Source organism: Sapajus apella, unplaced genomic scaffold, assembly GCF_009761245.1.
Source record: "Sapajus apella isolate SASKATOON/1434 unplaced genomic scaffold, GSC_monkey_1.0 scaffold1, whole genome shotgun sequence".
Taxonomy (NCBI): Eukaryota; Metazoa; Chordata; class Mammalia; order Primates; family Cebidae; genus Sapajus; species Sapajus apella.
This window is the reverse complement of record NW_022436941.1, coordinates 8,811,658-8,826,092: the sequence shown is the minus strand read 5'-3', so window position 1 is coordinate 8,826,092 and position 14,435 is coordinate 8,811,658. Positions and strand designations below refer to the sequence as shown.

General features: G+C 53.2%; 1 protein-coding gene across 6 annotated transcripts in view; it reads right to left on the bottom strand.

The window, feature by feature from the left end:
• The window catches only part of ACSL6 (acyl-CoA synthetase long chain family member 6), a 58,097-nt gene extending 44,335 nt beyond the window's left edge, over positions 1-13,762 (bottom strand). For 3 of the 6 annotated variants that reach the window (XM_032259524.1, XM_032259140.1, XM_032259186.1), the window contains exon 1: positions 13,198-13,351. In XM_032259524.1, coding sequence (XP_032115415.1) covers positions 13,198-13,246 — 49 coding nt within the window. In that variant the 5' untranslated portion in view covers positions 13,247-13,351. Of the gene's footprint in view, positions 1-1,029; positions 1,229-1,256; positions 1,533-13,197; positions 13,352-13,594 lie in introns of those variants that run through there. The other 3 variants (XM_032259457.1, XM_032259314.1, XM_032259378.1) reach the window with 3 other exon arrangements.
• Positions 13,763-14,435: the final 673 nt, after the last annotated feature.

Sequence of the window (14,435 nt, the reverse complement as noted above, 5' to 3'; positions counted from 1 at the left end):
TGTGTGTGTGTGTGTGTGTGTGTGTGTGTGTGTGTGTGTGTGTGTGTGTGTGTGTGTCGGACGCAAGGGGAGTGTGGATAGCACTCAATGGAATCAGTGTTGCTGGTGTTGCCAGGTAAGTGGCTGTGTTTGTAAATATTCACCTAGCAGGAGGACCCGGCTATCTAAAAAGATAGCCGCCTCCTCTTTTCCTGGCATAACCGACATCTTTTTTTCCAGCACAGACCAGTTCAGAATACCAAACAGTAGCTAAGGCTGAGGGAACTAGAACATCCTCCCACCTCGGCATGCCCTCTGCTGATTTAGGGCAATCCAGCATGGGAGAGAACGGGAGGAAAGGGGCCCTGGTGGGAAATATGTTGGCTCCAAGGTGCTGGGATGGCAGAAACAAAGCTCCAGAGCACAGTCGCTGTGGAAATGGCCCTGGGGCCCCCGGCGTGGCTCCAAGAACCCTCTGCTGGTCCAGCCTCCTAACCTCAACACTCTAGTCTTTACTGTCTAGCTGGATACCAGACCAATCCTCTCTACCCCAACGGCCCCTGGCCTGATAGCCACTACCAAGCATAGCCCAGACTCCCATACCACCCTCTTCATAGCTCTCCTTTGCTCTAACAGGTGCTTGCACTGTTACCAAAGTTATTTCCTGATATGTAGATATGACCATGTCATGCCACTGCTCAAAAACCTTATCTGGCTCCCTACTGTCTTAGGACCAAAGTCCAAAGTAATGCTCACACTGAGGCTCTCCATAATCCTCAGATTCTTCCCTCACCCTGAGAATCACCCCAGCTTCCTCTGTATCAGCCTCTCTGACAGGGTTCATATGATGGAGTTCTGGGCCTCTGCAAACCTCTGAGGTCTTCAAGAAGAGTGGGGAAGCTCAAGCCCAGCCACCAAATCATCAAAGAATCTCCTCAACTCCCAGTGAAGAGCTCTAAAAAGAAAACTACAACCTCTCCCAGGGCTCAGGGATCCTAGCAAACGAGCTTGGGAGAGGGCCCAAAGGAGGTATTCAGGTGCTGAACTGACCTGGGTCCAAATCTTGACTGTCTCTTGATAGCTGTGTGGCCTTCGGCAGGTCACTTTGCCTCTCCGGGCCTCATCTCAAACAAGCTCATGGACAGAGAGTGCAGTGCCAGGCACGTAGTAAGGGAAACACTTAGTAGATAGTAAGTAGCTGAAGCAGTTACTCCATCTCTTTGCAAGCCAAAGAGGCTCAAAGACAACTTGCACAAGTAGATGCATTCACATCCTACCTTTCCAGCAGGCTTCTGGCACTGGGGAGGCAGCTGAGCTGGTCCCACTAGAACCAGCCTCCCTTTATAGGGCCTGTGGGGCCCAGGGAAAAAAGTTACCACACCTTGATCAAAGCACAAAAATGGCAAAGGCCCTGCCCTGAGTCTGCCCTCCTGGGGACAGCCGACGGCAACAGCCGCCCGCTCTGAGAAGCCAGGTGGCAGTAGAGGCGTTAGCAGTGGTGACGCAGGCTCCCTGGTGGCTGTGGGAGCAGATCTGGCAGAGACCAGGGCACAGAGCAACTCTGTAAGGAGCTTCTGGCCCCTCAAGGGCCCCGTCAGCCCCCCCTCCATTTGCATGCAGGGCGGTGCTGGCTCAGATCAGCTCAGAGCCAAGCAACCCAGCCTTAACCCTCAGCCTGCCAGCATGTCAGAGCCTCAGCACATCCCCCTGCTTTTCCCCTCACCCCACCCTGTCTGCAGCTCTGAAAGGGAGTTTGCCAAGTGGGTTTCTTAAGAACAAAGCCTCCTTACACATCCATTTGAGACACTGATTAGGGCCAGGCCTTTGCTATGCGCTGGGGACTGCAGTGAGTATGAGGGGGGCAGGGGTGGTGGTGACAGGAAGTAGTGGGGAGTGGGGAGTGGGGATGCCAGCTCTCTGGCACTAAGGGCAACTGTACCATCCACCCAGGAGATTCTGCCTCCAGCCTCTCCCAGGGGCTGCCTCTGCTCCCCACCCCCATAAGGTCACTTGGGAAGAGGAAAGAAACTGGGCACAGTTCCAGATAAAATATCTGCTTAGGGATGCTCTGGGGAGTGAGGACACTCTGGACCAAGGGTCAGAGCCAGCAGGTAGAAGATAGTGGCTGATTTCCACCACAAGACCCCAGGGCAGCACACCAGTCCTGCTGTCATGCCTGCCCTAAGAGATACTGTTGCCTGGCTTGCACAAGAATGGACACCCTGGAGCCAGAACCCACACCCTTGCCTATTAGAACCAAAGCTGAGCTCTGAATTCCTGCAGCACTTCTGCCAGACTGGGATACTGAGGTTCCAGGGACTCCTGGGCTTTCATTAATGTGGGATCTGTGGGGTTAGGGGTGTGGGTGGTTACTTCCAAAGTGTTTTCACTCCCACTTTCATGGCTAACATGCAGCTGGGCACACAAATATGACTACTGCGTATTTTGAATTGGATGCTCATCCTGATCATAGACAGCTAGGCTCATGGTGGCACCTGCTATTAGGTAAAAGACAATTACAAGTCTGCCTGCACTGGGCCACTGTCCACCCAAATTTAACCCTGCTCCCCTGCTGCAAGAATGTCCCAGGACATGACCCAGTGCTCTGAGCTCCCTCTTGAAAGCTGTTTGCCCAACTGCCTGGCAAGTCTAGAGCCACAGGCTTGCAATACCTTCCCTGGAGCTGATAACAGCTTCCACTACTTACCCTACCATCTGGGTGGGCCATGAGGAGAGCTTCCTGCCTCAGCAGCCCTTACCTAGAACTTGGCTCTAGCCTCCCCGAAGCCACCCCAATTAAATGAACAAATATCTCAAGATCCCTCATCAGCCCACAAAGTCCTTTCCTCTTTCTTCAAAGCAGGCTCCTTACTTGTCTCCAGATATTTTCAGAGATGTGTTTAATATGAAAGCTTACTTTAGTGCATCTCAACGCAGCCTCTGGGACAGGAAATCCAGTGGTTGGTGGGAAATCCCATAAAGTGTCAGAGGCATTGAGCTGAGGGAGCAGTTTCACCCCAGGCAGTGTGCAGCCCAGTTACCACGTTAAAAAATGCACAGACTTCACTGTCACACCTGTGAAACCCTGACCTGCAGAGGTGCAAACACAGAAGCCCACACTTGCCCAACACCTGTCCACTCCACACAGGTATTCAAGCTTGCCTCTGCTGTAAGAGAGGGGCTTGCTCTCCATTTTCCTCTTGGGTTTTAATTAGATTCACACAACCACATAAGACCAGGGCAGAAATGGAGCAAAGAGCCTCCCTGACTTGGGACTTATCAGGTGAGACCCACTGTACATCCCCCATGAGACAGAGGCCCAGGATATGACATAAGGGTGCCAGGTTACCTGGTGGTTCACCTGCCAAGCTTCCCCAAGGAATCTGATCATAGCTCTGACGGTTCAGTAAAGCCCCTTGAATATGAAAGGCCCAACTAAGGCTGGCTGTGACTGAGTACTTTACGGAGCCACCTGTTGCAACTAGCCTAGGCTCACTGTGAACATGCCTCCCTTTAGTGGCCTCCACTGCCCACTGGCCTCCCATCCTCATGACAGTACCTCTCAAAAATCTCACTCACCCTAAGCCCTGCTCAGGGAACGTGTGTCCACATTCCTAGCACCAGGAAGCCAGGCACAAACAATGCTTTCAGGAACTTTAAAATATGAATAGCCTTGAGAACAGAGGAGCAAACAGATACACAGTGTCTTTCACACACTCTGAGATAAAGGTTGTCCTCACCATGAATCAGGCAGGACAAAGTTCTCAGAGCAAAGAGGGACAGCAGGGGCTAAAACGACAGCAGTGGTCACTTTGGAAATATTTACAGGGTATGATGACTAGAACTGATGGTGTGGATGAGTTCAGTTCTTTCCACGCCAAGCCCTGGGACAGGAGGCAGGACACTAGGAATACTGGCCAGGGCCACCATCACCTCACAGGCAGACAGGCACCCCCTGGCCAGGCCCTCTTGTGCAGGAAGTCAAATCCTGTAGCTGTAACATGATCCTTCCCTTTCCCAGCCAGGTCCACTTTAGGACTGCTGGTGTCCTGGCCTCAGGAGCAATGATCCATTTCTGTCACTGGCTCAAACTTAGGACACACTGCAAACTGCTCGTGGAGGGGCCATGCACTCAGAGCTCAACTGCAGGTGACTGGGGTACAAGCAGGATGGGAGGTGACCTCCTCCAGCTAGAGGGAAGCTCTTTGAAGCAGGAAGGGTCCTGCTTGTTCACTTAGGATCCCTACTGGTCTCCTGGGGAGAAATGTGTTAGGGGAGAAATGCACAAAAGACAGAACCTGAGAAATCCTTAGCCAGGGAGGGAGAGCAAGGAGAGAGTCCGAGCAGCGTGGGAAGATGAGGAGAACGGGGCTATGGCAGAGTGACAGGTGCGTTGGTAAGTCACAGGAAGACCCTGTAAGATGTTGGGGCTCCTGGCAGGAGGCCTCACACAGTGGCAGAAAGGAGGCAGAGGCCTGGCTGCACTGAGGACTTGGGCAGGAAGCTGAGGCTGGCAGAATGGCACTTAGCTGTGGGAGAAAGGAAAAAGATGGTGATGGGTACTGTATGTACTGTATATCTGCCTCGTGCCTTCAGGGTCACAGCCCACAAGCTAATGGCACCCAGGAGCTCACCTAACCTCCTACCCTGGGGGTTTGGGATGCAAAAGTGCCCCAGGCAAGCTGTGCCCCTCCATTCCTGGCAAACGGACTGCTGCTAAAGCAGGGATCCAGCATGGCTCCTTTACCTGCCATTCCAGGAGTCATTGAATTTTTTGGGGACTAGACAGGAAGCAAGACAAAAAGAGTTTTGCCTTTGTTAAGCGTGCATTTTCTGGCAAATTTGGTAAATAGCTGAATTTTCTGGCATCCCCATAGTCCGACAAAATTCCTCTTCCAAATGCCACAAGAAGAAACATCTGAATTTCCACCAGTTTAGCAAAAGGCTGTGCTGGCCAACAGGAATCTGCCACCTCCTGAATCCCCCCTCTGGAGGTCAGGTGGCACAGCAGCTGCAGCCTTAAGCTGTCCTCCTTCCAGCAACCAGCGGCCAAGTTCTGCTGTTGGCCTGTAAGAGCCTACGGTGTCCACAGAGTTAACACTAGCAGGCAGGGAGCACTGGGAACTCAGGCCTACTTTTCAAGGCCAGGATGAATGGGAAATATGCAAATGACCGCCTCCCAGGAGCGGCAGGGGAGGGCCTGCTGCTGGCAGGACCGCATCACTCCACTTAGGTCTGTCACATGAAAGGTTTGTATTCCTACCGCTGGCCCGCTCCTGGCCAGGCTGAGGCTGTTCTCACCAGAAAACAAAAATGTCTTTCAGACCAAAGCAAAACGAGGCCCCAGCTGGCCCAGGCAGGCCATCAGACATTGTTCACACTGACCCACTGTGAACACCCATCACTTGAGCTGTCACCTTCTACCCACTAGAAGAAACCCACCATCTTTGGAGAGGGAGTTGGAGGCCTCAGTGGCTGCCAAGGAAAGCACTATGTAAGGTCGGGGAGATGGAGGTGGGATCCAGAAAGAGGATCAGCCCCCTCTGAGGCGCTGTTGGTTTTCTGCTTTTCAAAAATAGTAGTGGCTGAGTCTGAAGTAGCAACGGTTTTTTTGTAGAAGGAAACTTCAGTCATTCTCACAGTGTTGACGGTAAACATGGAGAAAGAAATGGTAAGAAAAAAGTGCCAGTACCCGAGAAGACCTTGCAGTGCACAGAGAGGACTTTTCGGAACAGAGGCCATGTGTATCCTCTGCCTGGTGCCTACAGTCCTGCTGCCACAAGTGCCCTGGAGCTGGGGGTAGGGATGAGGGCAGTCCAGAGCCCAGTGTGCAGGATCACAAGTTTCCAGGGCTCAGGCTCCTTCGTCAACTGAGGCTCCATGCCAAGGTCAGACTTCAATCTTTTTTTTTTTTTTGCTTTCGGCAGCTAAAACACTGCTTCTCTGACACCCCATGGTCACCAGGATTTGCCCATTAATCACAGCACAGACTTTGTGACCTGTGGAGCATGGATGCCACTCAGACTCCCACTACCAGGAGAAATAGCACAGCAAGATCTCAAGCACACATATGGCCACTGAGCCTGAGAGGACATCTAGGTCAAAACCATTTTGGAATTGATTTTGAACCAATAGGTGGGTTGGTGGATGCTCCACAGATAGCTCCCCTGAAATCCAAGAGAGATAGGTCTTGTCATCCTCTGGGGCCAAAGGAAACTACTATTAGTTGGGGCCACACAGTATCTTCATGAAGCCAAGGTGGCAAGCATGTCTCTGTGAGAGGTCATGGAACTGTCCAGGGAACAGACGCAGGGGGCACAGGAGGAGACAGGACACTTCAGAATGATCTGGAAACATTGGCTCCACAGGTCATAGCCTTCCATATCTGGTCTGTGGCAAGGAGATCAGGGACACATGCACCCAAATCCCCTACCAGCCTACTGGTTGGGGGAAGACCCACCCTCCATTTTTCTCTAAACCCTCCCTGCCACCCAGACAGACCCAGGCTTAGGGGAGTTGGCCTGCAGAACATGCATGAGTTGCCAGGGAGCAGTGGCTTAAGCCTGTAATCCCAGCACTTTGGGAGGCTGAGGTGGGTGGATCACCTAAGGTTAGGAGTTTGAGACCAGCCTGGTCAACATGGTGAATCCCCATCTCTACTAAAAATACAAAAAATTAGCCAGGCATGGGTGGCAGGCACCTGTAGGAGGCTGAAGCAGAAGAATCACTTGAAGCAAGAGGCAGAGTCCGTGCTTGCAATGAGCTGAGACCGTGTCATTGCACTCCAGCCTAAGCAACAACAGCAAAACTCTGTCTCAAAAAAAAAAAAAAAAAAGGATATTCATGAGTTGAAGGTGTCCCCAGAGAATCACATCCAGCCCATCTGCTGGAAGGCACAGTCACCATGAACACTGAAGTTCTCCAGCTACTAAGCAGGGTCCTAGGGTCTAGGTGGCTTCATGCAGCCTCAGCTCTAGTGGCAGAGCAGAGTGGCTGGAGCTGCTGCCCCTTCCAAAGCAAAGTGGTCACTGCAGGCCTGGATGGTTCTCAGCTGAGTCCACTTTCTCCATACTGACAGTTGCCTTCCTCTCACTGGACTAAAGACCTTGGTGTCCAGCCTCCAGCCAACCTCCCTGTCCAGCCTCACTGGCTCACTCCCACTTTGCTGTTCTCTATCCTGACTCTAACTGTCCCTGCTGTGTAGCCTTTCTGTCCAATATCTGGTTGACCTCACTGCCTCTCCCACTGGTCTTTCTGCTTATTTAGCAGGCAGGATTTAACAGGCAGTGTCTAGAATGGTCTGCAGCAAAGCTAAGGCTAGGACAGGGGTGGGTGGGCAGGAGGAGTCTCATAGGGGAGTCTCGACCCCTATAATAGTCCATGAGTTGCAGGGAAAAGCAGAGCTTTGTAGCAAGGCTGAGTCCTGCTCAGTCTCTTGGAATCCACATCCTACACTGGTGGGCCAGGCTGTGCTGGGAGTGAGGCAGGGTCCTGGGCACCAGTCAGTAGGGTCTGTCCCAGAGCTGCCCAATCAACTTGGGCCTGCCTACTCACTCATTCCTCCAATAGCTATCAGTTCCTAAGTCTGTTCCTCGCCCTAACAGGCACCAACCCACATTTGCTTATACCAGGGGCTAAGCACTAAGATGCTGATTGTTCCCTCACTGGCCTGGCTTCCTGCTCTAAATTCCCAGGAGACAGTGATCTTGGAACACAGGCTTGAATGGGCATATGGCAAATCAGAAGCCATTCCCAACTCCCCCGGACACCCCCTACTGAATGCCTGGACTAAGTGCAGGGAGAGGAAGGGTGGCTCTGGGAAAAGCTGGCAAATAGAATCAGGTAGGACTTCTTGGATTTGAAATCCTTCCAGCTCTGAGAGTATTAGTTGGGTCTCAGAATAGATAGGCCAACTTGGCTTGGAATTTCTGTTCCAGTCCACTTTCCATCTTCCCATTTCTGCCTGTCCCAGGCCCCAAGATTCATGTGAATTAGGAACTACACAAAGGAAGTAGGCCCAGGAATAACCACGTCAACCACGGATCTCCCAGAGCAGCCGAGCAAATGATGAGGAACCACCCCTGGGCGCCCTGAAGGACAAACCCAAGGCTCAAAGCGCATCTCATCCACAGCACTCCCCTAACCTCACCAATCCTGGGACCCAGTGGTTGGTTAGTGGGAACTCTGGCCAAGCCAAGGCAAGGAATGGGGCCATCACACCAGACCACCCAGCGAGGTGAGGACCTTGACTGGGAATTCCTCTCATTTATGCTTGGCAGAGTGGCCCAAGCTCCCCATCTGTCAAGAGACTGGAATCTTGGAGCTCTAAGGAAGCAAAAGCCCTTAGAGAAGACTCTCTTCCAAGAAACCAGTCACCCAGAAGCTGTGGGTTCACTAGTTCATTCATTCATTCATTCAGCAAACACTTCTGGAGCACCTCCTTCTGTTCCAAGCTGCACTGGTTCCCAGTACTCAGGGTTCTCCAGTGAGGGGTAACCTGGCCCTTCCTTCAAGGAGTTTCACCTGCTTTTCCCTACTGCTTCTACCATATTGGTGTTATCTCCCAGCTGGTCACAGAGCCTGGCATCCTAGCAGGAGCACACTCAAAATCTGTTGTTTACTGATTGACTTGTGGTAAGGAAATAGCTTATAAAACACATCATTATTAAAATAAATTACTCTCAGGGAATTCTTTATATCATTAGTTTATGTATTAAACACTTATGTACCCTGTGTGTCCAACTCTTGGTTAGGGACACAGACATAAGACACCTGGCCCTGCCCTCAAGGAGACCATAGGACTTGTGGAAGAGGCTTGCAGAGCACAGGAATAGTGTCACCTTGGCCATCCACATGCCCAGTTCTACCCACACCTCCTTGACGCAACGACTGCAGAGAATAAAGCCAATGCTGCTTGGCCTGGCATCCTACACTTGCAGAGTCCAGCTCTGGCAACCTCACTGGCATAGCAGAATTTGTCCTTCAACTTCATTCATTCCTATTAACCAATATTCCTCACACTGGTCCCTTGGCCTGGAATGCCCTTTCTTTCCCTACTCCCTTTCTGCATGGCAGAATCCTGGACCTCCTTTAAGGAAAGCCTAACACAAGTTATTATAATTTTAGCTAACATGTAATGAGCCCTTCCCTGTGTGCCAGCCCCTGCTCTTGACACTTTACATGTGCCCTCTCATAAAACCTCTCCTGTCCAAGGACCATTCCCTTGCCTGTGCCCATTGACAAGCCTGCTGAAGGGGCTCAGGCCCTGCTGATCATGCCTGGTGGTCCCTCTCTGGACTGAAAGTCTGAGAATGTGGTCTAACTCATAGCTCTTACAAGTTGCTTCACTACTGAACTTTTCTGAGTCCCAGGGCCTTGCCTAGGCAATGGTGACAACAGCACACAGTATTGTAGGAGGGTGGAAGGAAGCCTTGAAGAATCACAGATAGGGTGCTTCACACATGGTGGATGCTCAGTGAAACAGCAGCCAAGTTAGCCTGTTTGCAACAACAGTTAAGCCCACAAAAACACCCCTCCACACACACCTAGTACTTAATGAATATTTGAGTGACTACTATGTGCCCAGTGCTGGCTGGACACACACTGTAGCTTCTGTTATACAAAAGCCTGTAACTTTTGCCCATTTTTACAAACAAGCCAGAGCCTCATACTCACTCACCCCATGTATGGGACAGTCCTGAGTCCCATTTGGGGCTGTAGCTGAGCCATATTCAGCTTTTTGAAGGTCAACCTAGGAATCCTTATAATCACAAGGGACAGAACACTAGCTGAAGAGCATAATGACTGGGTTCTGCTGCCCCCTGGTGTCAGTATGCTCCTACCATACAGGCTGGAGAGCTGTGAGAAGGTGCTGAGGTCAAAATCCTGCTCCATGCTGGTGCACCCTGTACAAATTCAGGCTTTTATTGTAAGGCATGTCCCCAGCTGGCCACAGAGCCACCTGCTCTGCCTGGAGCTCTACCATCTGTCTGAATTCATAACTGCCATCTCCAACCCCACTAGGCCTCAAGCCAGTTCTCTACCCAGAGTGGGGTAAAGGGAGGATCTCATGGGCCTGAAGCGTGCAAGTCTACGCTTGTCCTGGGATCTATAGCCAGAGGGGTCCCAAACCATTCTTTACACTGGCAACCTCATCTCGCCCACCAGGGCCAGCTCCACATCTCTTAAGGCAGAGGCCGGGCGGCGGGGGGGTCACATCCCTTCTCCTTACTGGAGTCTAGCCTCGACTCAAGTCTATGACTCCTTGGACCACGTCTATTCTTATCCATAACATCATAACGACCTCCTACTGCCCTCCTGGCCTCCACTCTCTTCCTCTTGACTCAGCAGCTAAATATTGGTGACCTCTACCACCCAAATACAACCTTCTCCAGAATCCTCTCCCACAACCCACGTTGTTCAGGCACAAGACCCTGAAGACCCATCTCCCATGGCAGTTCTCCCACGAACTCTGCTGGTCTAGCTTCCTCCACTTGGAGTTTGGCCTCCCTGTCTCCGACAAATTCCCCCGTATGCCAGAGAAGGCCACTCAGATGTCACTGATGGTTAGATTGGACCCTGTGGCATGGGGCTGCCTTACCCTAGAGGAAGGGGTATCCTTTTATAAAGTTATCCACCAAGAGTGGGTCCTCTTTCTACTTTTCACAAAGGTGCTGTATAGGCAGGCAGAAGCTCCAATCCATGGCTCCCATTGTCCTCTAGGTGTTTATGGCATGGAGGGCACACTTCCCCACACCAGACCCAGCATCTGACTCATGATGGACTTATTTTACTTTCTCCTTGTTTAGTATTCAACACACAGGTGAGATCTGGGCTGGCCCAGGGCTCAGTGCTGGTCTCTCCAGCCGGCAACAGGACAGACAAAGCCCAGAGCAGATGGCTCCCTCCCCCAGACAGTCAGCTCCTCCTCCAAGTGCATACCATACCCCCATCCCGGACTTCATCATCTCTCCCTGAGGGCCCTGGAGGGAAGCCCTTGCCTGGCCCTACCTTGTTTCCCTACGGCCAGGTTAGGTGGCAAAAAGCACATGACTCTACTAACCAGAGACATTGCCTCCTGTTACTGGCTGAACGGAAGGGATCTGGCAGCTGCCATGGGACCATGGGACCATGGGACCTTGGAGATGACAAGGCAGAGTATGTTCTCAGGTGTGCTCACAGGACTGCATTTCTTAACTCAGGAGTCTCTTCTGCCCCCAGAGAACGGCTGGGGCCCAGGTGGAGTCTCAAAGGGGATGGACACATAACTTAAAATGCCCCAGCATTTGTCTGGGGTATTCTATCCAATAAGCACCATAGACTCAGTCTCTTGCTTTTTGCATTAAGAAGCTTGGCCACTGTGGAAGCAGCCACTACCTGCCCCAAGAATCGTTCCTGCTTTACGGTTCTGAGGCCCTGTATAGTCTCTCAGTGAGGCAGATCCCCTAGTTTTCCATTAGAGAAGGCAGCTGACCACTTTGGGAAATGCTCCACAAGGAAGCAGGACTGCACTCTGAGTCAGTGCCAGCTAACCCTGCTAGAAACAAGGACCCCGCATGGTGAGGGACTTTTTCACACAGGCTGCTGATGACCGCTGTCACAAGTGGTCCTGTAGCCCCAAGACACCTCCCTGTAGCCACAGAAGACCAAGTCTTCAGAGAGCTGATCTTGGACCCATGGCTGGGTGGGGGCCTCCTGAGGGTAGAGCAAAGGGGTCCTGGCAGTGAGGACAGGCCCTGAGACCATCCACCACTCAAGCAAAAAATGGTGGCTGTTACTAACACCATCACCATGATTTTAATTATCCTTGCCCTTTACCTCCAACCCCAGCTTTAGCCCTGTCCTTGCCTGCTAGATGTGCCTCAGGACCGAGTGGCCCTGCACAGCCGGTCATAGACACTGGCAGACAGAAGGCGCTTAGGGAGCTGAGGGGATTAGGGAGGCTTCACTCACTGCCCCAGCTCAGGGGAAATGTCCCTGTGGCCTAACTCAAGGCAATGGTGGGGGTGGGAGAAGTGATTACCTGGCCTACCAACCCTCCAGGTTCAGGCCTGATCCAGCCAAGCACTTAGCATTGGTTGATCAGTTAAAACCTTGAATGGAGTCCCAGTCTGCCAGATATCCATATGACATTAGGCAAGTCAATTCACCTCTGAATTAAATAAAAAAAAAAAAAAAAAAAAAAAAAGAGATGGCACCACCGACCTCCTAGGATTTTCCATGAATATTAAATAACACGTACAAAGTCTCAGGTAAGGATTTCAAAAGGGTCAACTTCCTTGGCTCAGAAAGAACTTTATTACCGCTTTTGATGATGCCGTTTGAATGTGAGATAATAATAAACACTAACATTCATAGAGCATTTGCTGTGGCCTAGGCCAGGTTTAAGGCCAATTTAAGGATCAAGCACTGGACATAAATTGTGCTGAATCTGCTCGTGGGGGTAGGGGTGGAGATCCTTTAGCGGTATTATATTCTGGAGGACCCCAGGCTCAGAGAGGGGAGTAGCCAGGACGGGTAATAGAACTGGCAGATAGAAGGGCCTGTGGTGAGACTCCGGTGTGGGTGTATGGGGGGTGAGGGGAGGTAGGCGCTGAGGTGGGATTGACCAGGGGTCCTCGTAGCCGCCTAAGAAGTGCAGAGGTGAGGCTGACTCCTGTGAGATGGAGGGGAGGGCTCTGGAAACAGTGGGGACACAGCAGAGATTTCATAGAGATCTTGTACTCTGGCTGAAGGGAGGGCAGGGAGGGAGCGTGAGGAAGCCTCTCGCCGGGATCGGAAAGCCCAGGTCAGTCCTAGTTACATAGCTGACCTGCTGCGGGACATGGGAACCAACACCCTCGGTTTCTGGCCCCAGGAGACAGACAAGGGCGCAATGTCTGTCCCCGGCCTTGGCTCAGGGCCTAATCTGATTCGCGGATGGTCCTTGCCATCAGGGAAGGGGGACGCAAGAACTTGGGGGAGGGGTTGTGGTGGGATCGCAGAGAGGAAGCCCCTTATCCCCGTCCGAAGACCCAGGTGCTCCTCCAACCCGGCCCGGAGCCCGCGGGAACTGGGGGCGGAGGGAGTACCCAGGCGGCCCTGGGGACCTTGACGCGACAGCTCAGCAGCTGGGGATGAGGTTCCGCGGCCGCAGAGATGTAACAACCCCACCTCGGGCGAAGACCCCATAGCCTGTGGGAGATGGGAGTCGAGGACGCAGACAGGACGGGCACTTACCCACGAACAGCCAGAGAGAGCCCCCTGACACGAGGAAGAAGGTCAGCATGGCGGTCAGCGGGGCCTGGCCCGGCCCGGCCCGGCCTCCCAGGCCCGCAGCCCCGCAGCCCAGCAGCCCCAGCAGTAGCCGCGCCGCCGCCGCAGCTGCCGGGTATTTTTAGCCCCCGCCCTGCGGCTCCGCAGCTCCCGCCTCCCCGCGCCGCTGCGGAGACGGCGCAAGGGGGAGGGAGCGGCGCGCGCTCGCACCCGAGCCTCACTGCCAGCCCCGCAGCCAGGCCGGGTCCGGGGCTCGCCCCGCGCTGACCGCCCTGTCTGAACCGCCGAGCTCCCGGGCGGGGGAGGGGCCTGGCCGCAGAGCGAACCAGCCCTCTCCCGCCCGGCTCCCCAACGTCAGTACCTGGCGTTCTGGGGAAACCAGCTGGAGGGGGGCGCACGGGCGACGAGCTCCGGAGCGTGACATTGAGCCTACCCCGCCGCCACCCACCCCATCAACGCGCGACCCTGCCCCCGCGCGACTCGCAGCCTGGGTTTTATGGCTGGGCAGGCGCGAATGGCTGCCGGGTCGCGGTTACCTGTCCTGGGAGGTGCGCACCCCTCTGGGCTGGTGCCCGCTGACACCAACGCGCCCTAGGACCCGAGTTTGGAGACATAGGGAGCCTCTGGGTGCCACCTCTGCAAAGCGGTGAGGAATGGTCACAGGCAGCCACATAGAATCACAAGTGTCTCATGAGGAAGCAAACAATCACGGTCTTCATACATAACTATGTGTGGCCCACGAGGTCTGAAAAAGCCCCTTATAGCCACAATGAATGGCCATATAGCCACACGCAGACACAGATGCCCATACTGGTTGGCTGAGGGTTTGGACACCTGTTTCAGTGTCTGGAATTGAAAGGAGGAAACCCAGTTGCACATTTTCTGAAAGAATAAAAGTAGGCATTCTGTTGGGCACCCCATGGACATCTACACCTCCATGCAAGATCACCTCCTCCGAAAGCCCTTGCTTGTTTTCCTCAAGCATGCGGAGCCCACCAGGCCTCCAGCACCGAGGACAGCGCTCAGGCAGCCCGACCCAGGCCAGGAACTGGTTGAGCAACAGCCCAGGAAGAAGAGGGTAGGAAATCAGAGAGCAGAAGTCAGGAAGCAGAGTGGAAAAGCATGAGACCTCTTCAGGCCCACCAGAGACCAACAACCATGAGTGAATGTGCACTCACAGCTCGGCAGCTGGGTGTGAGCGT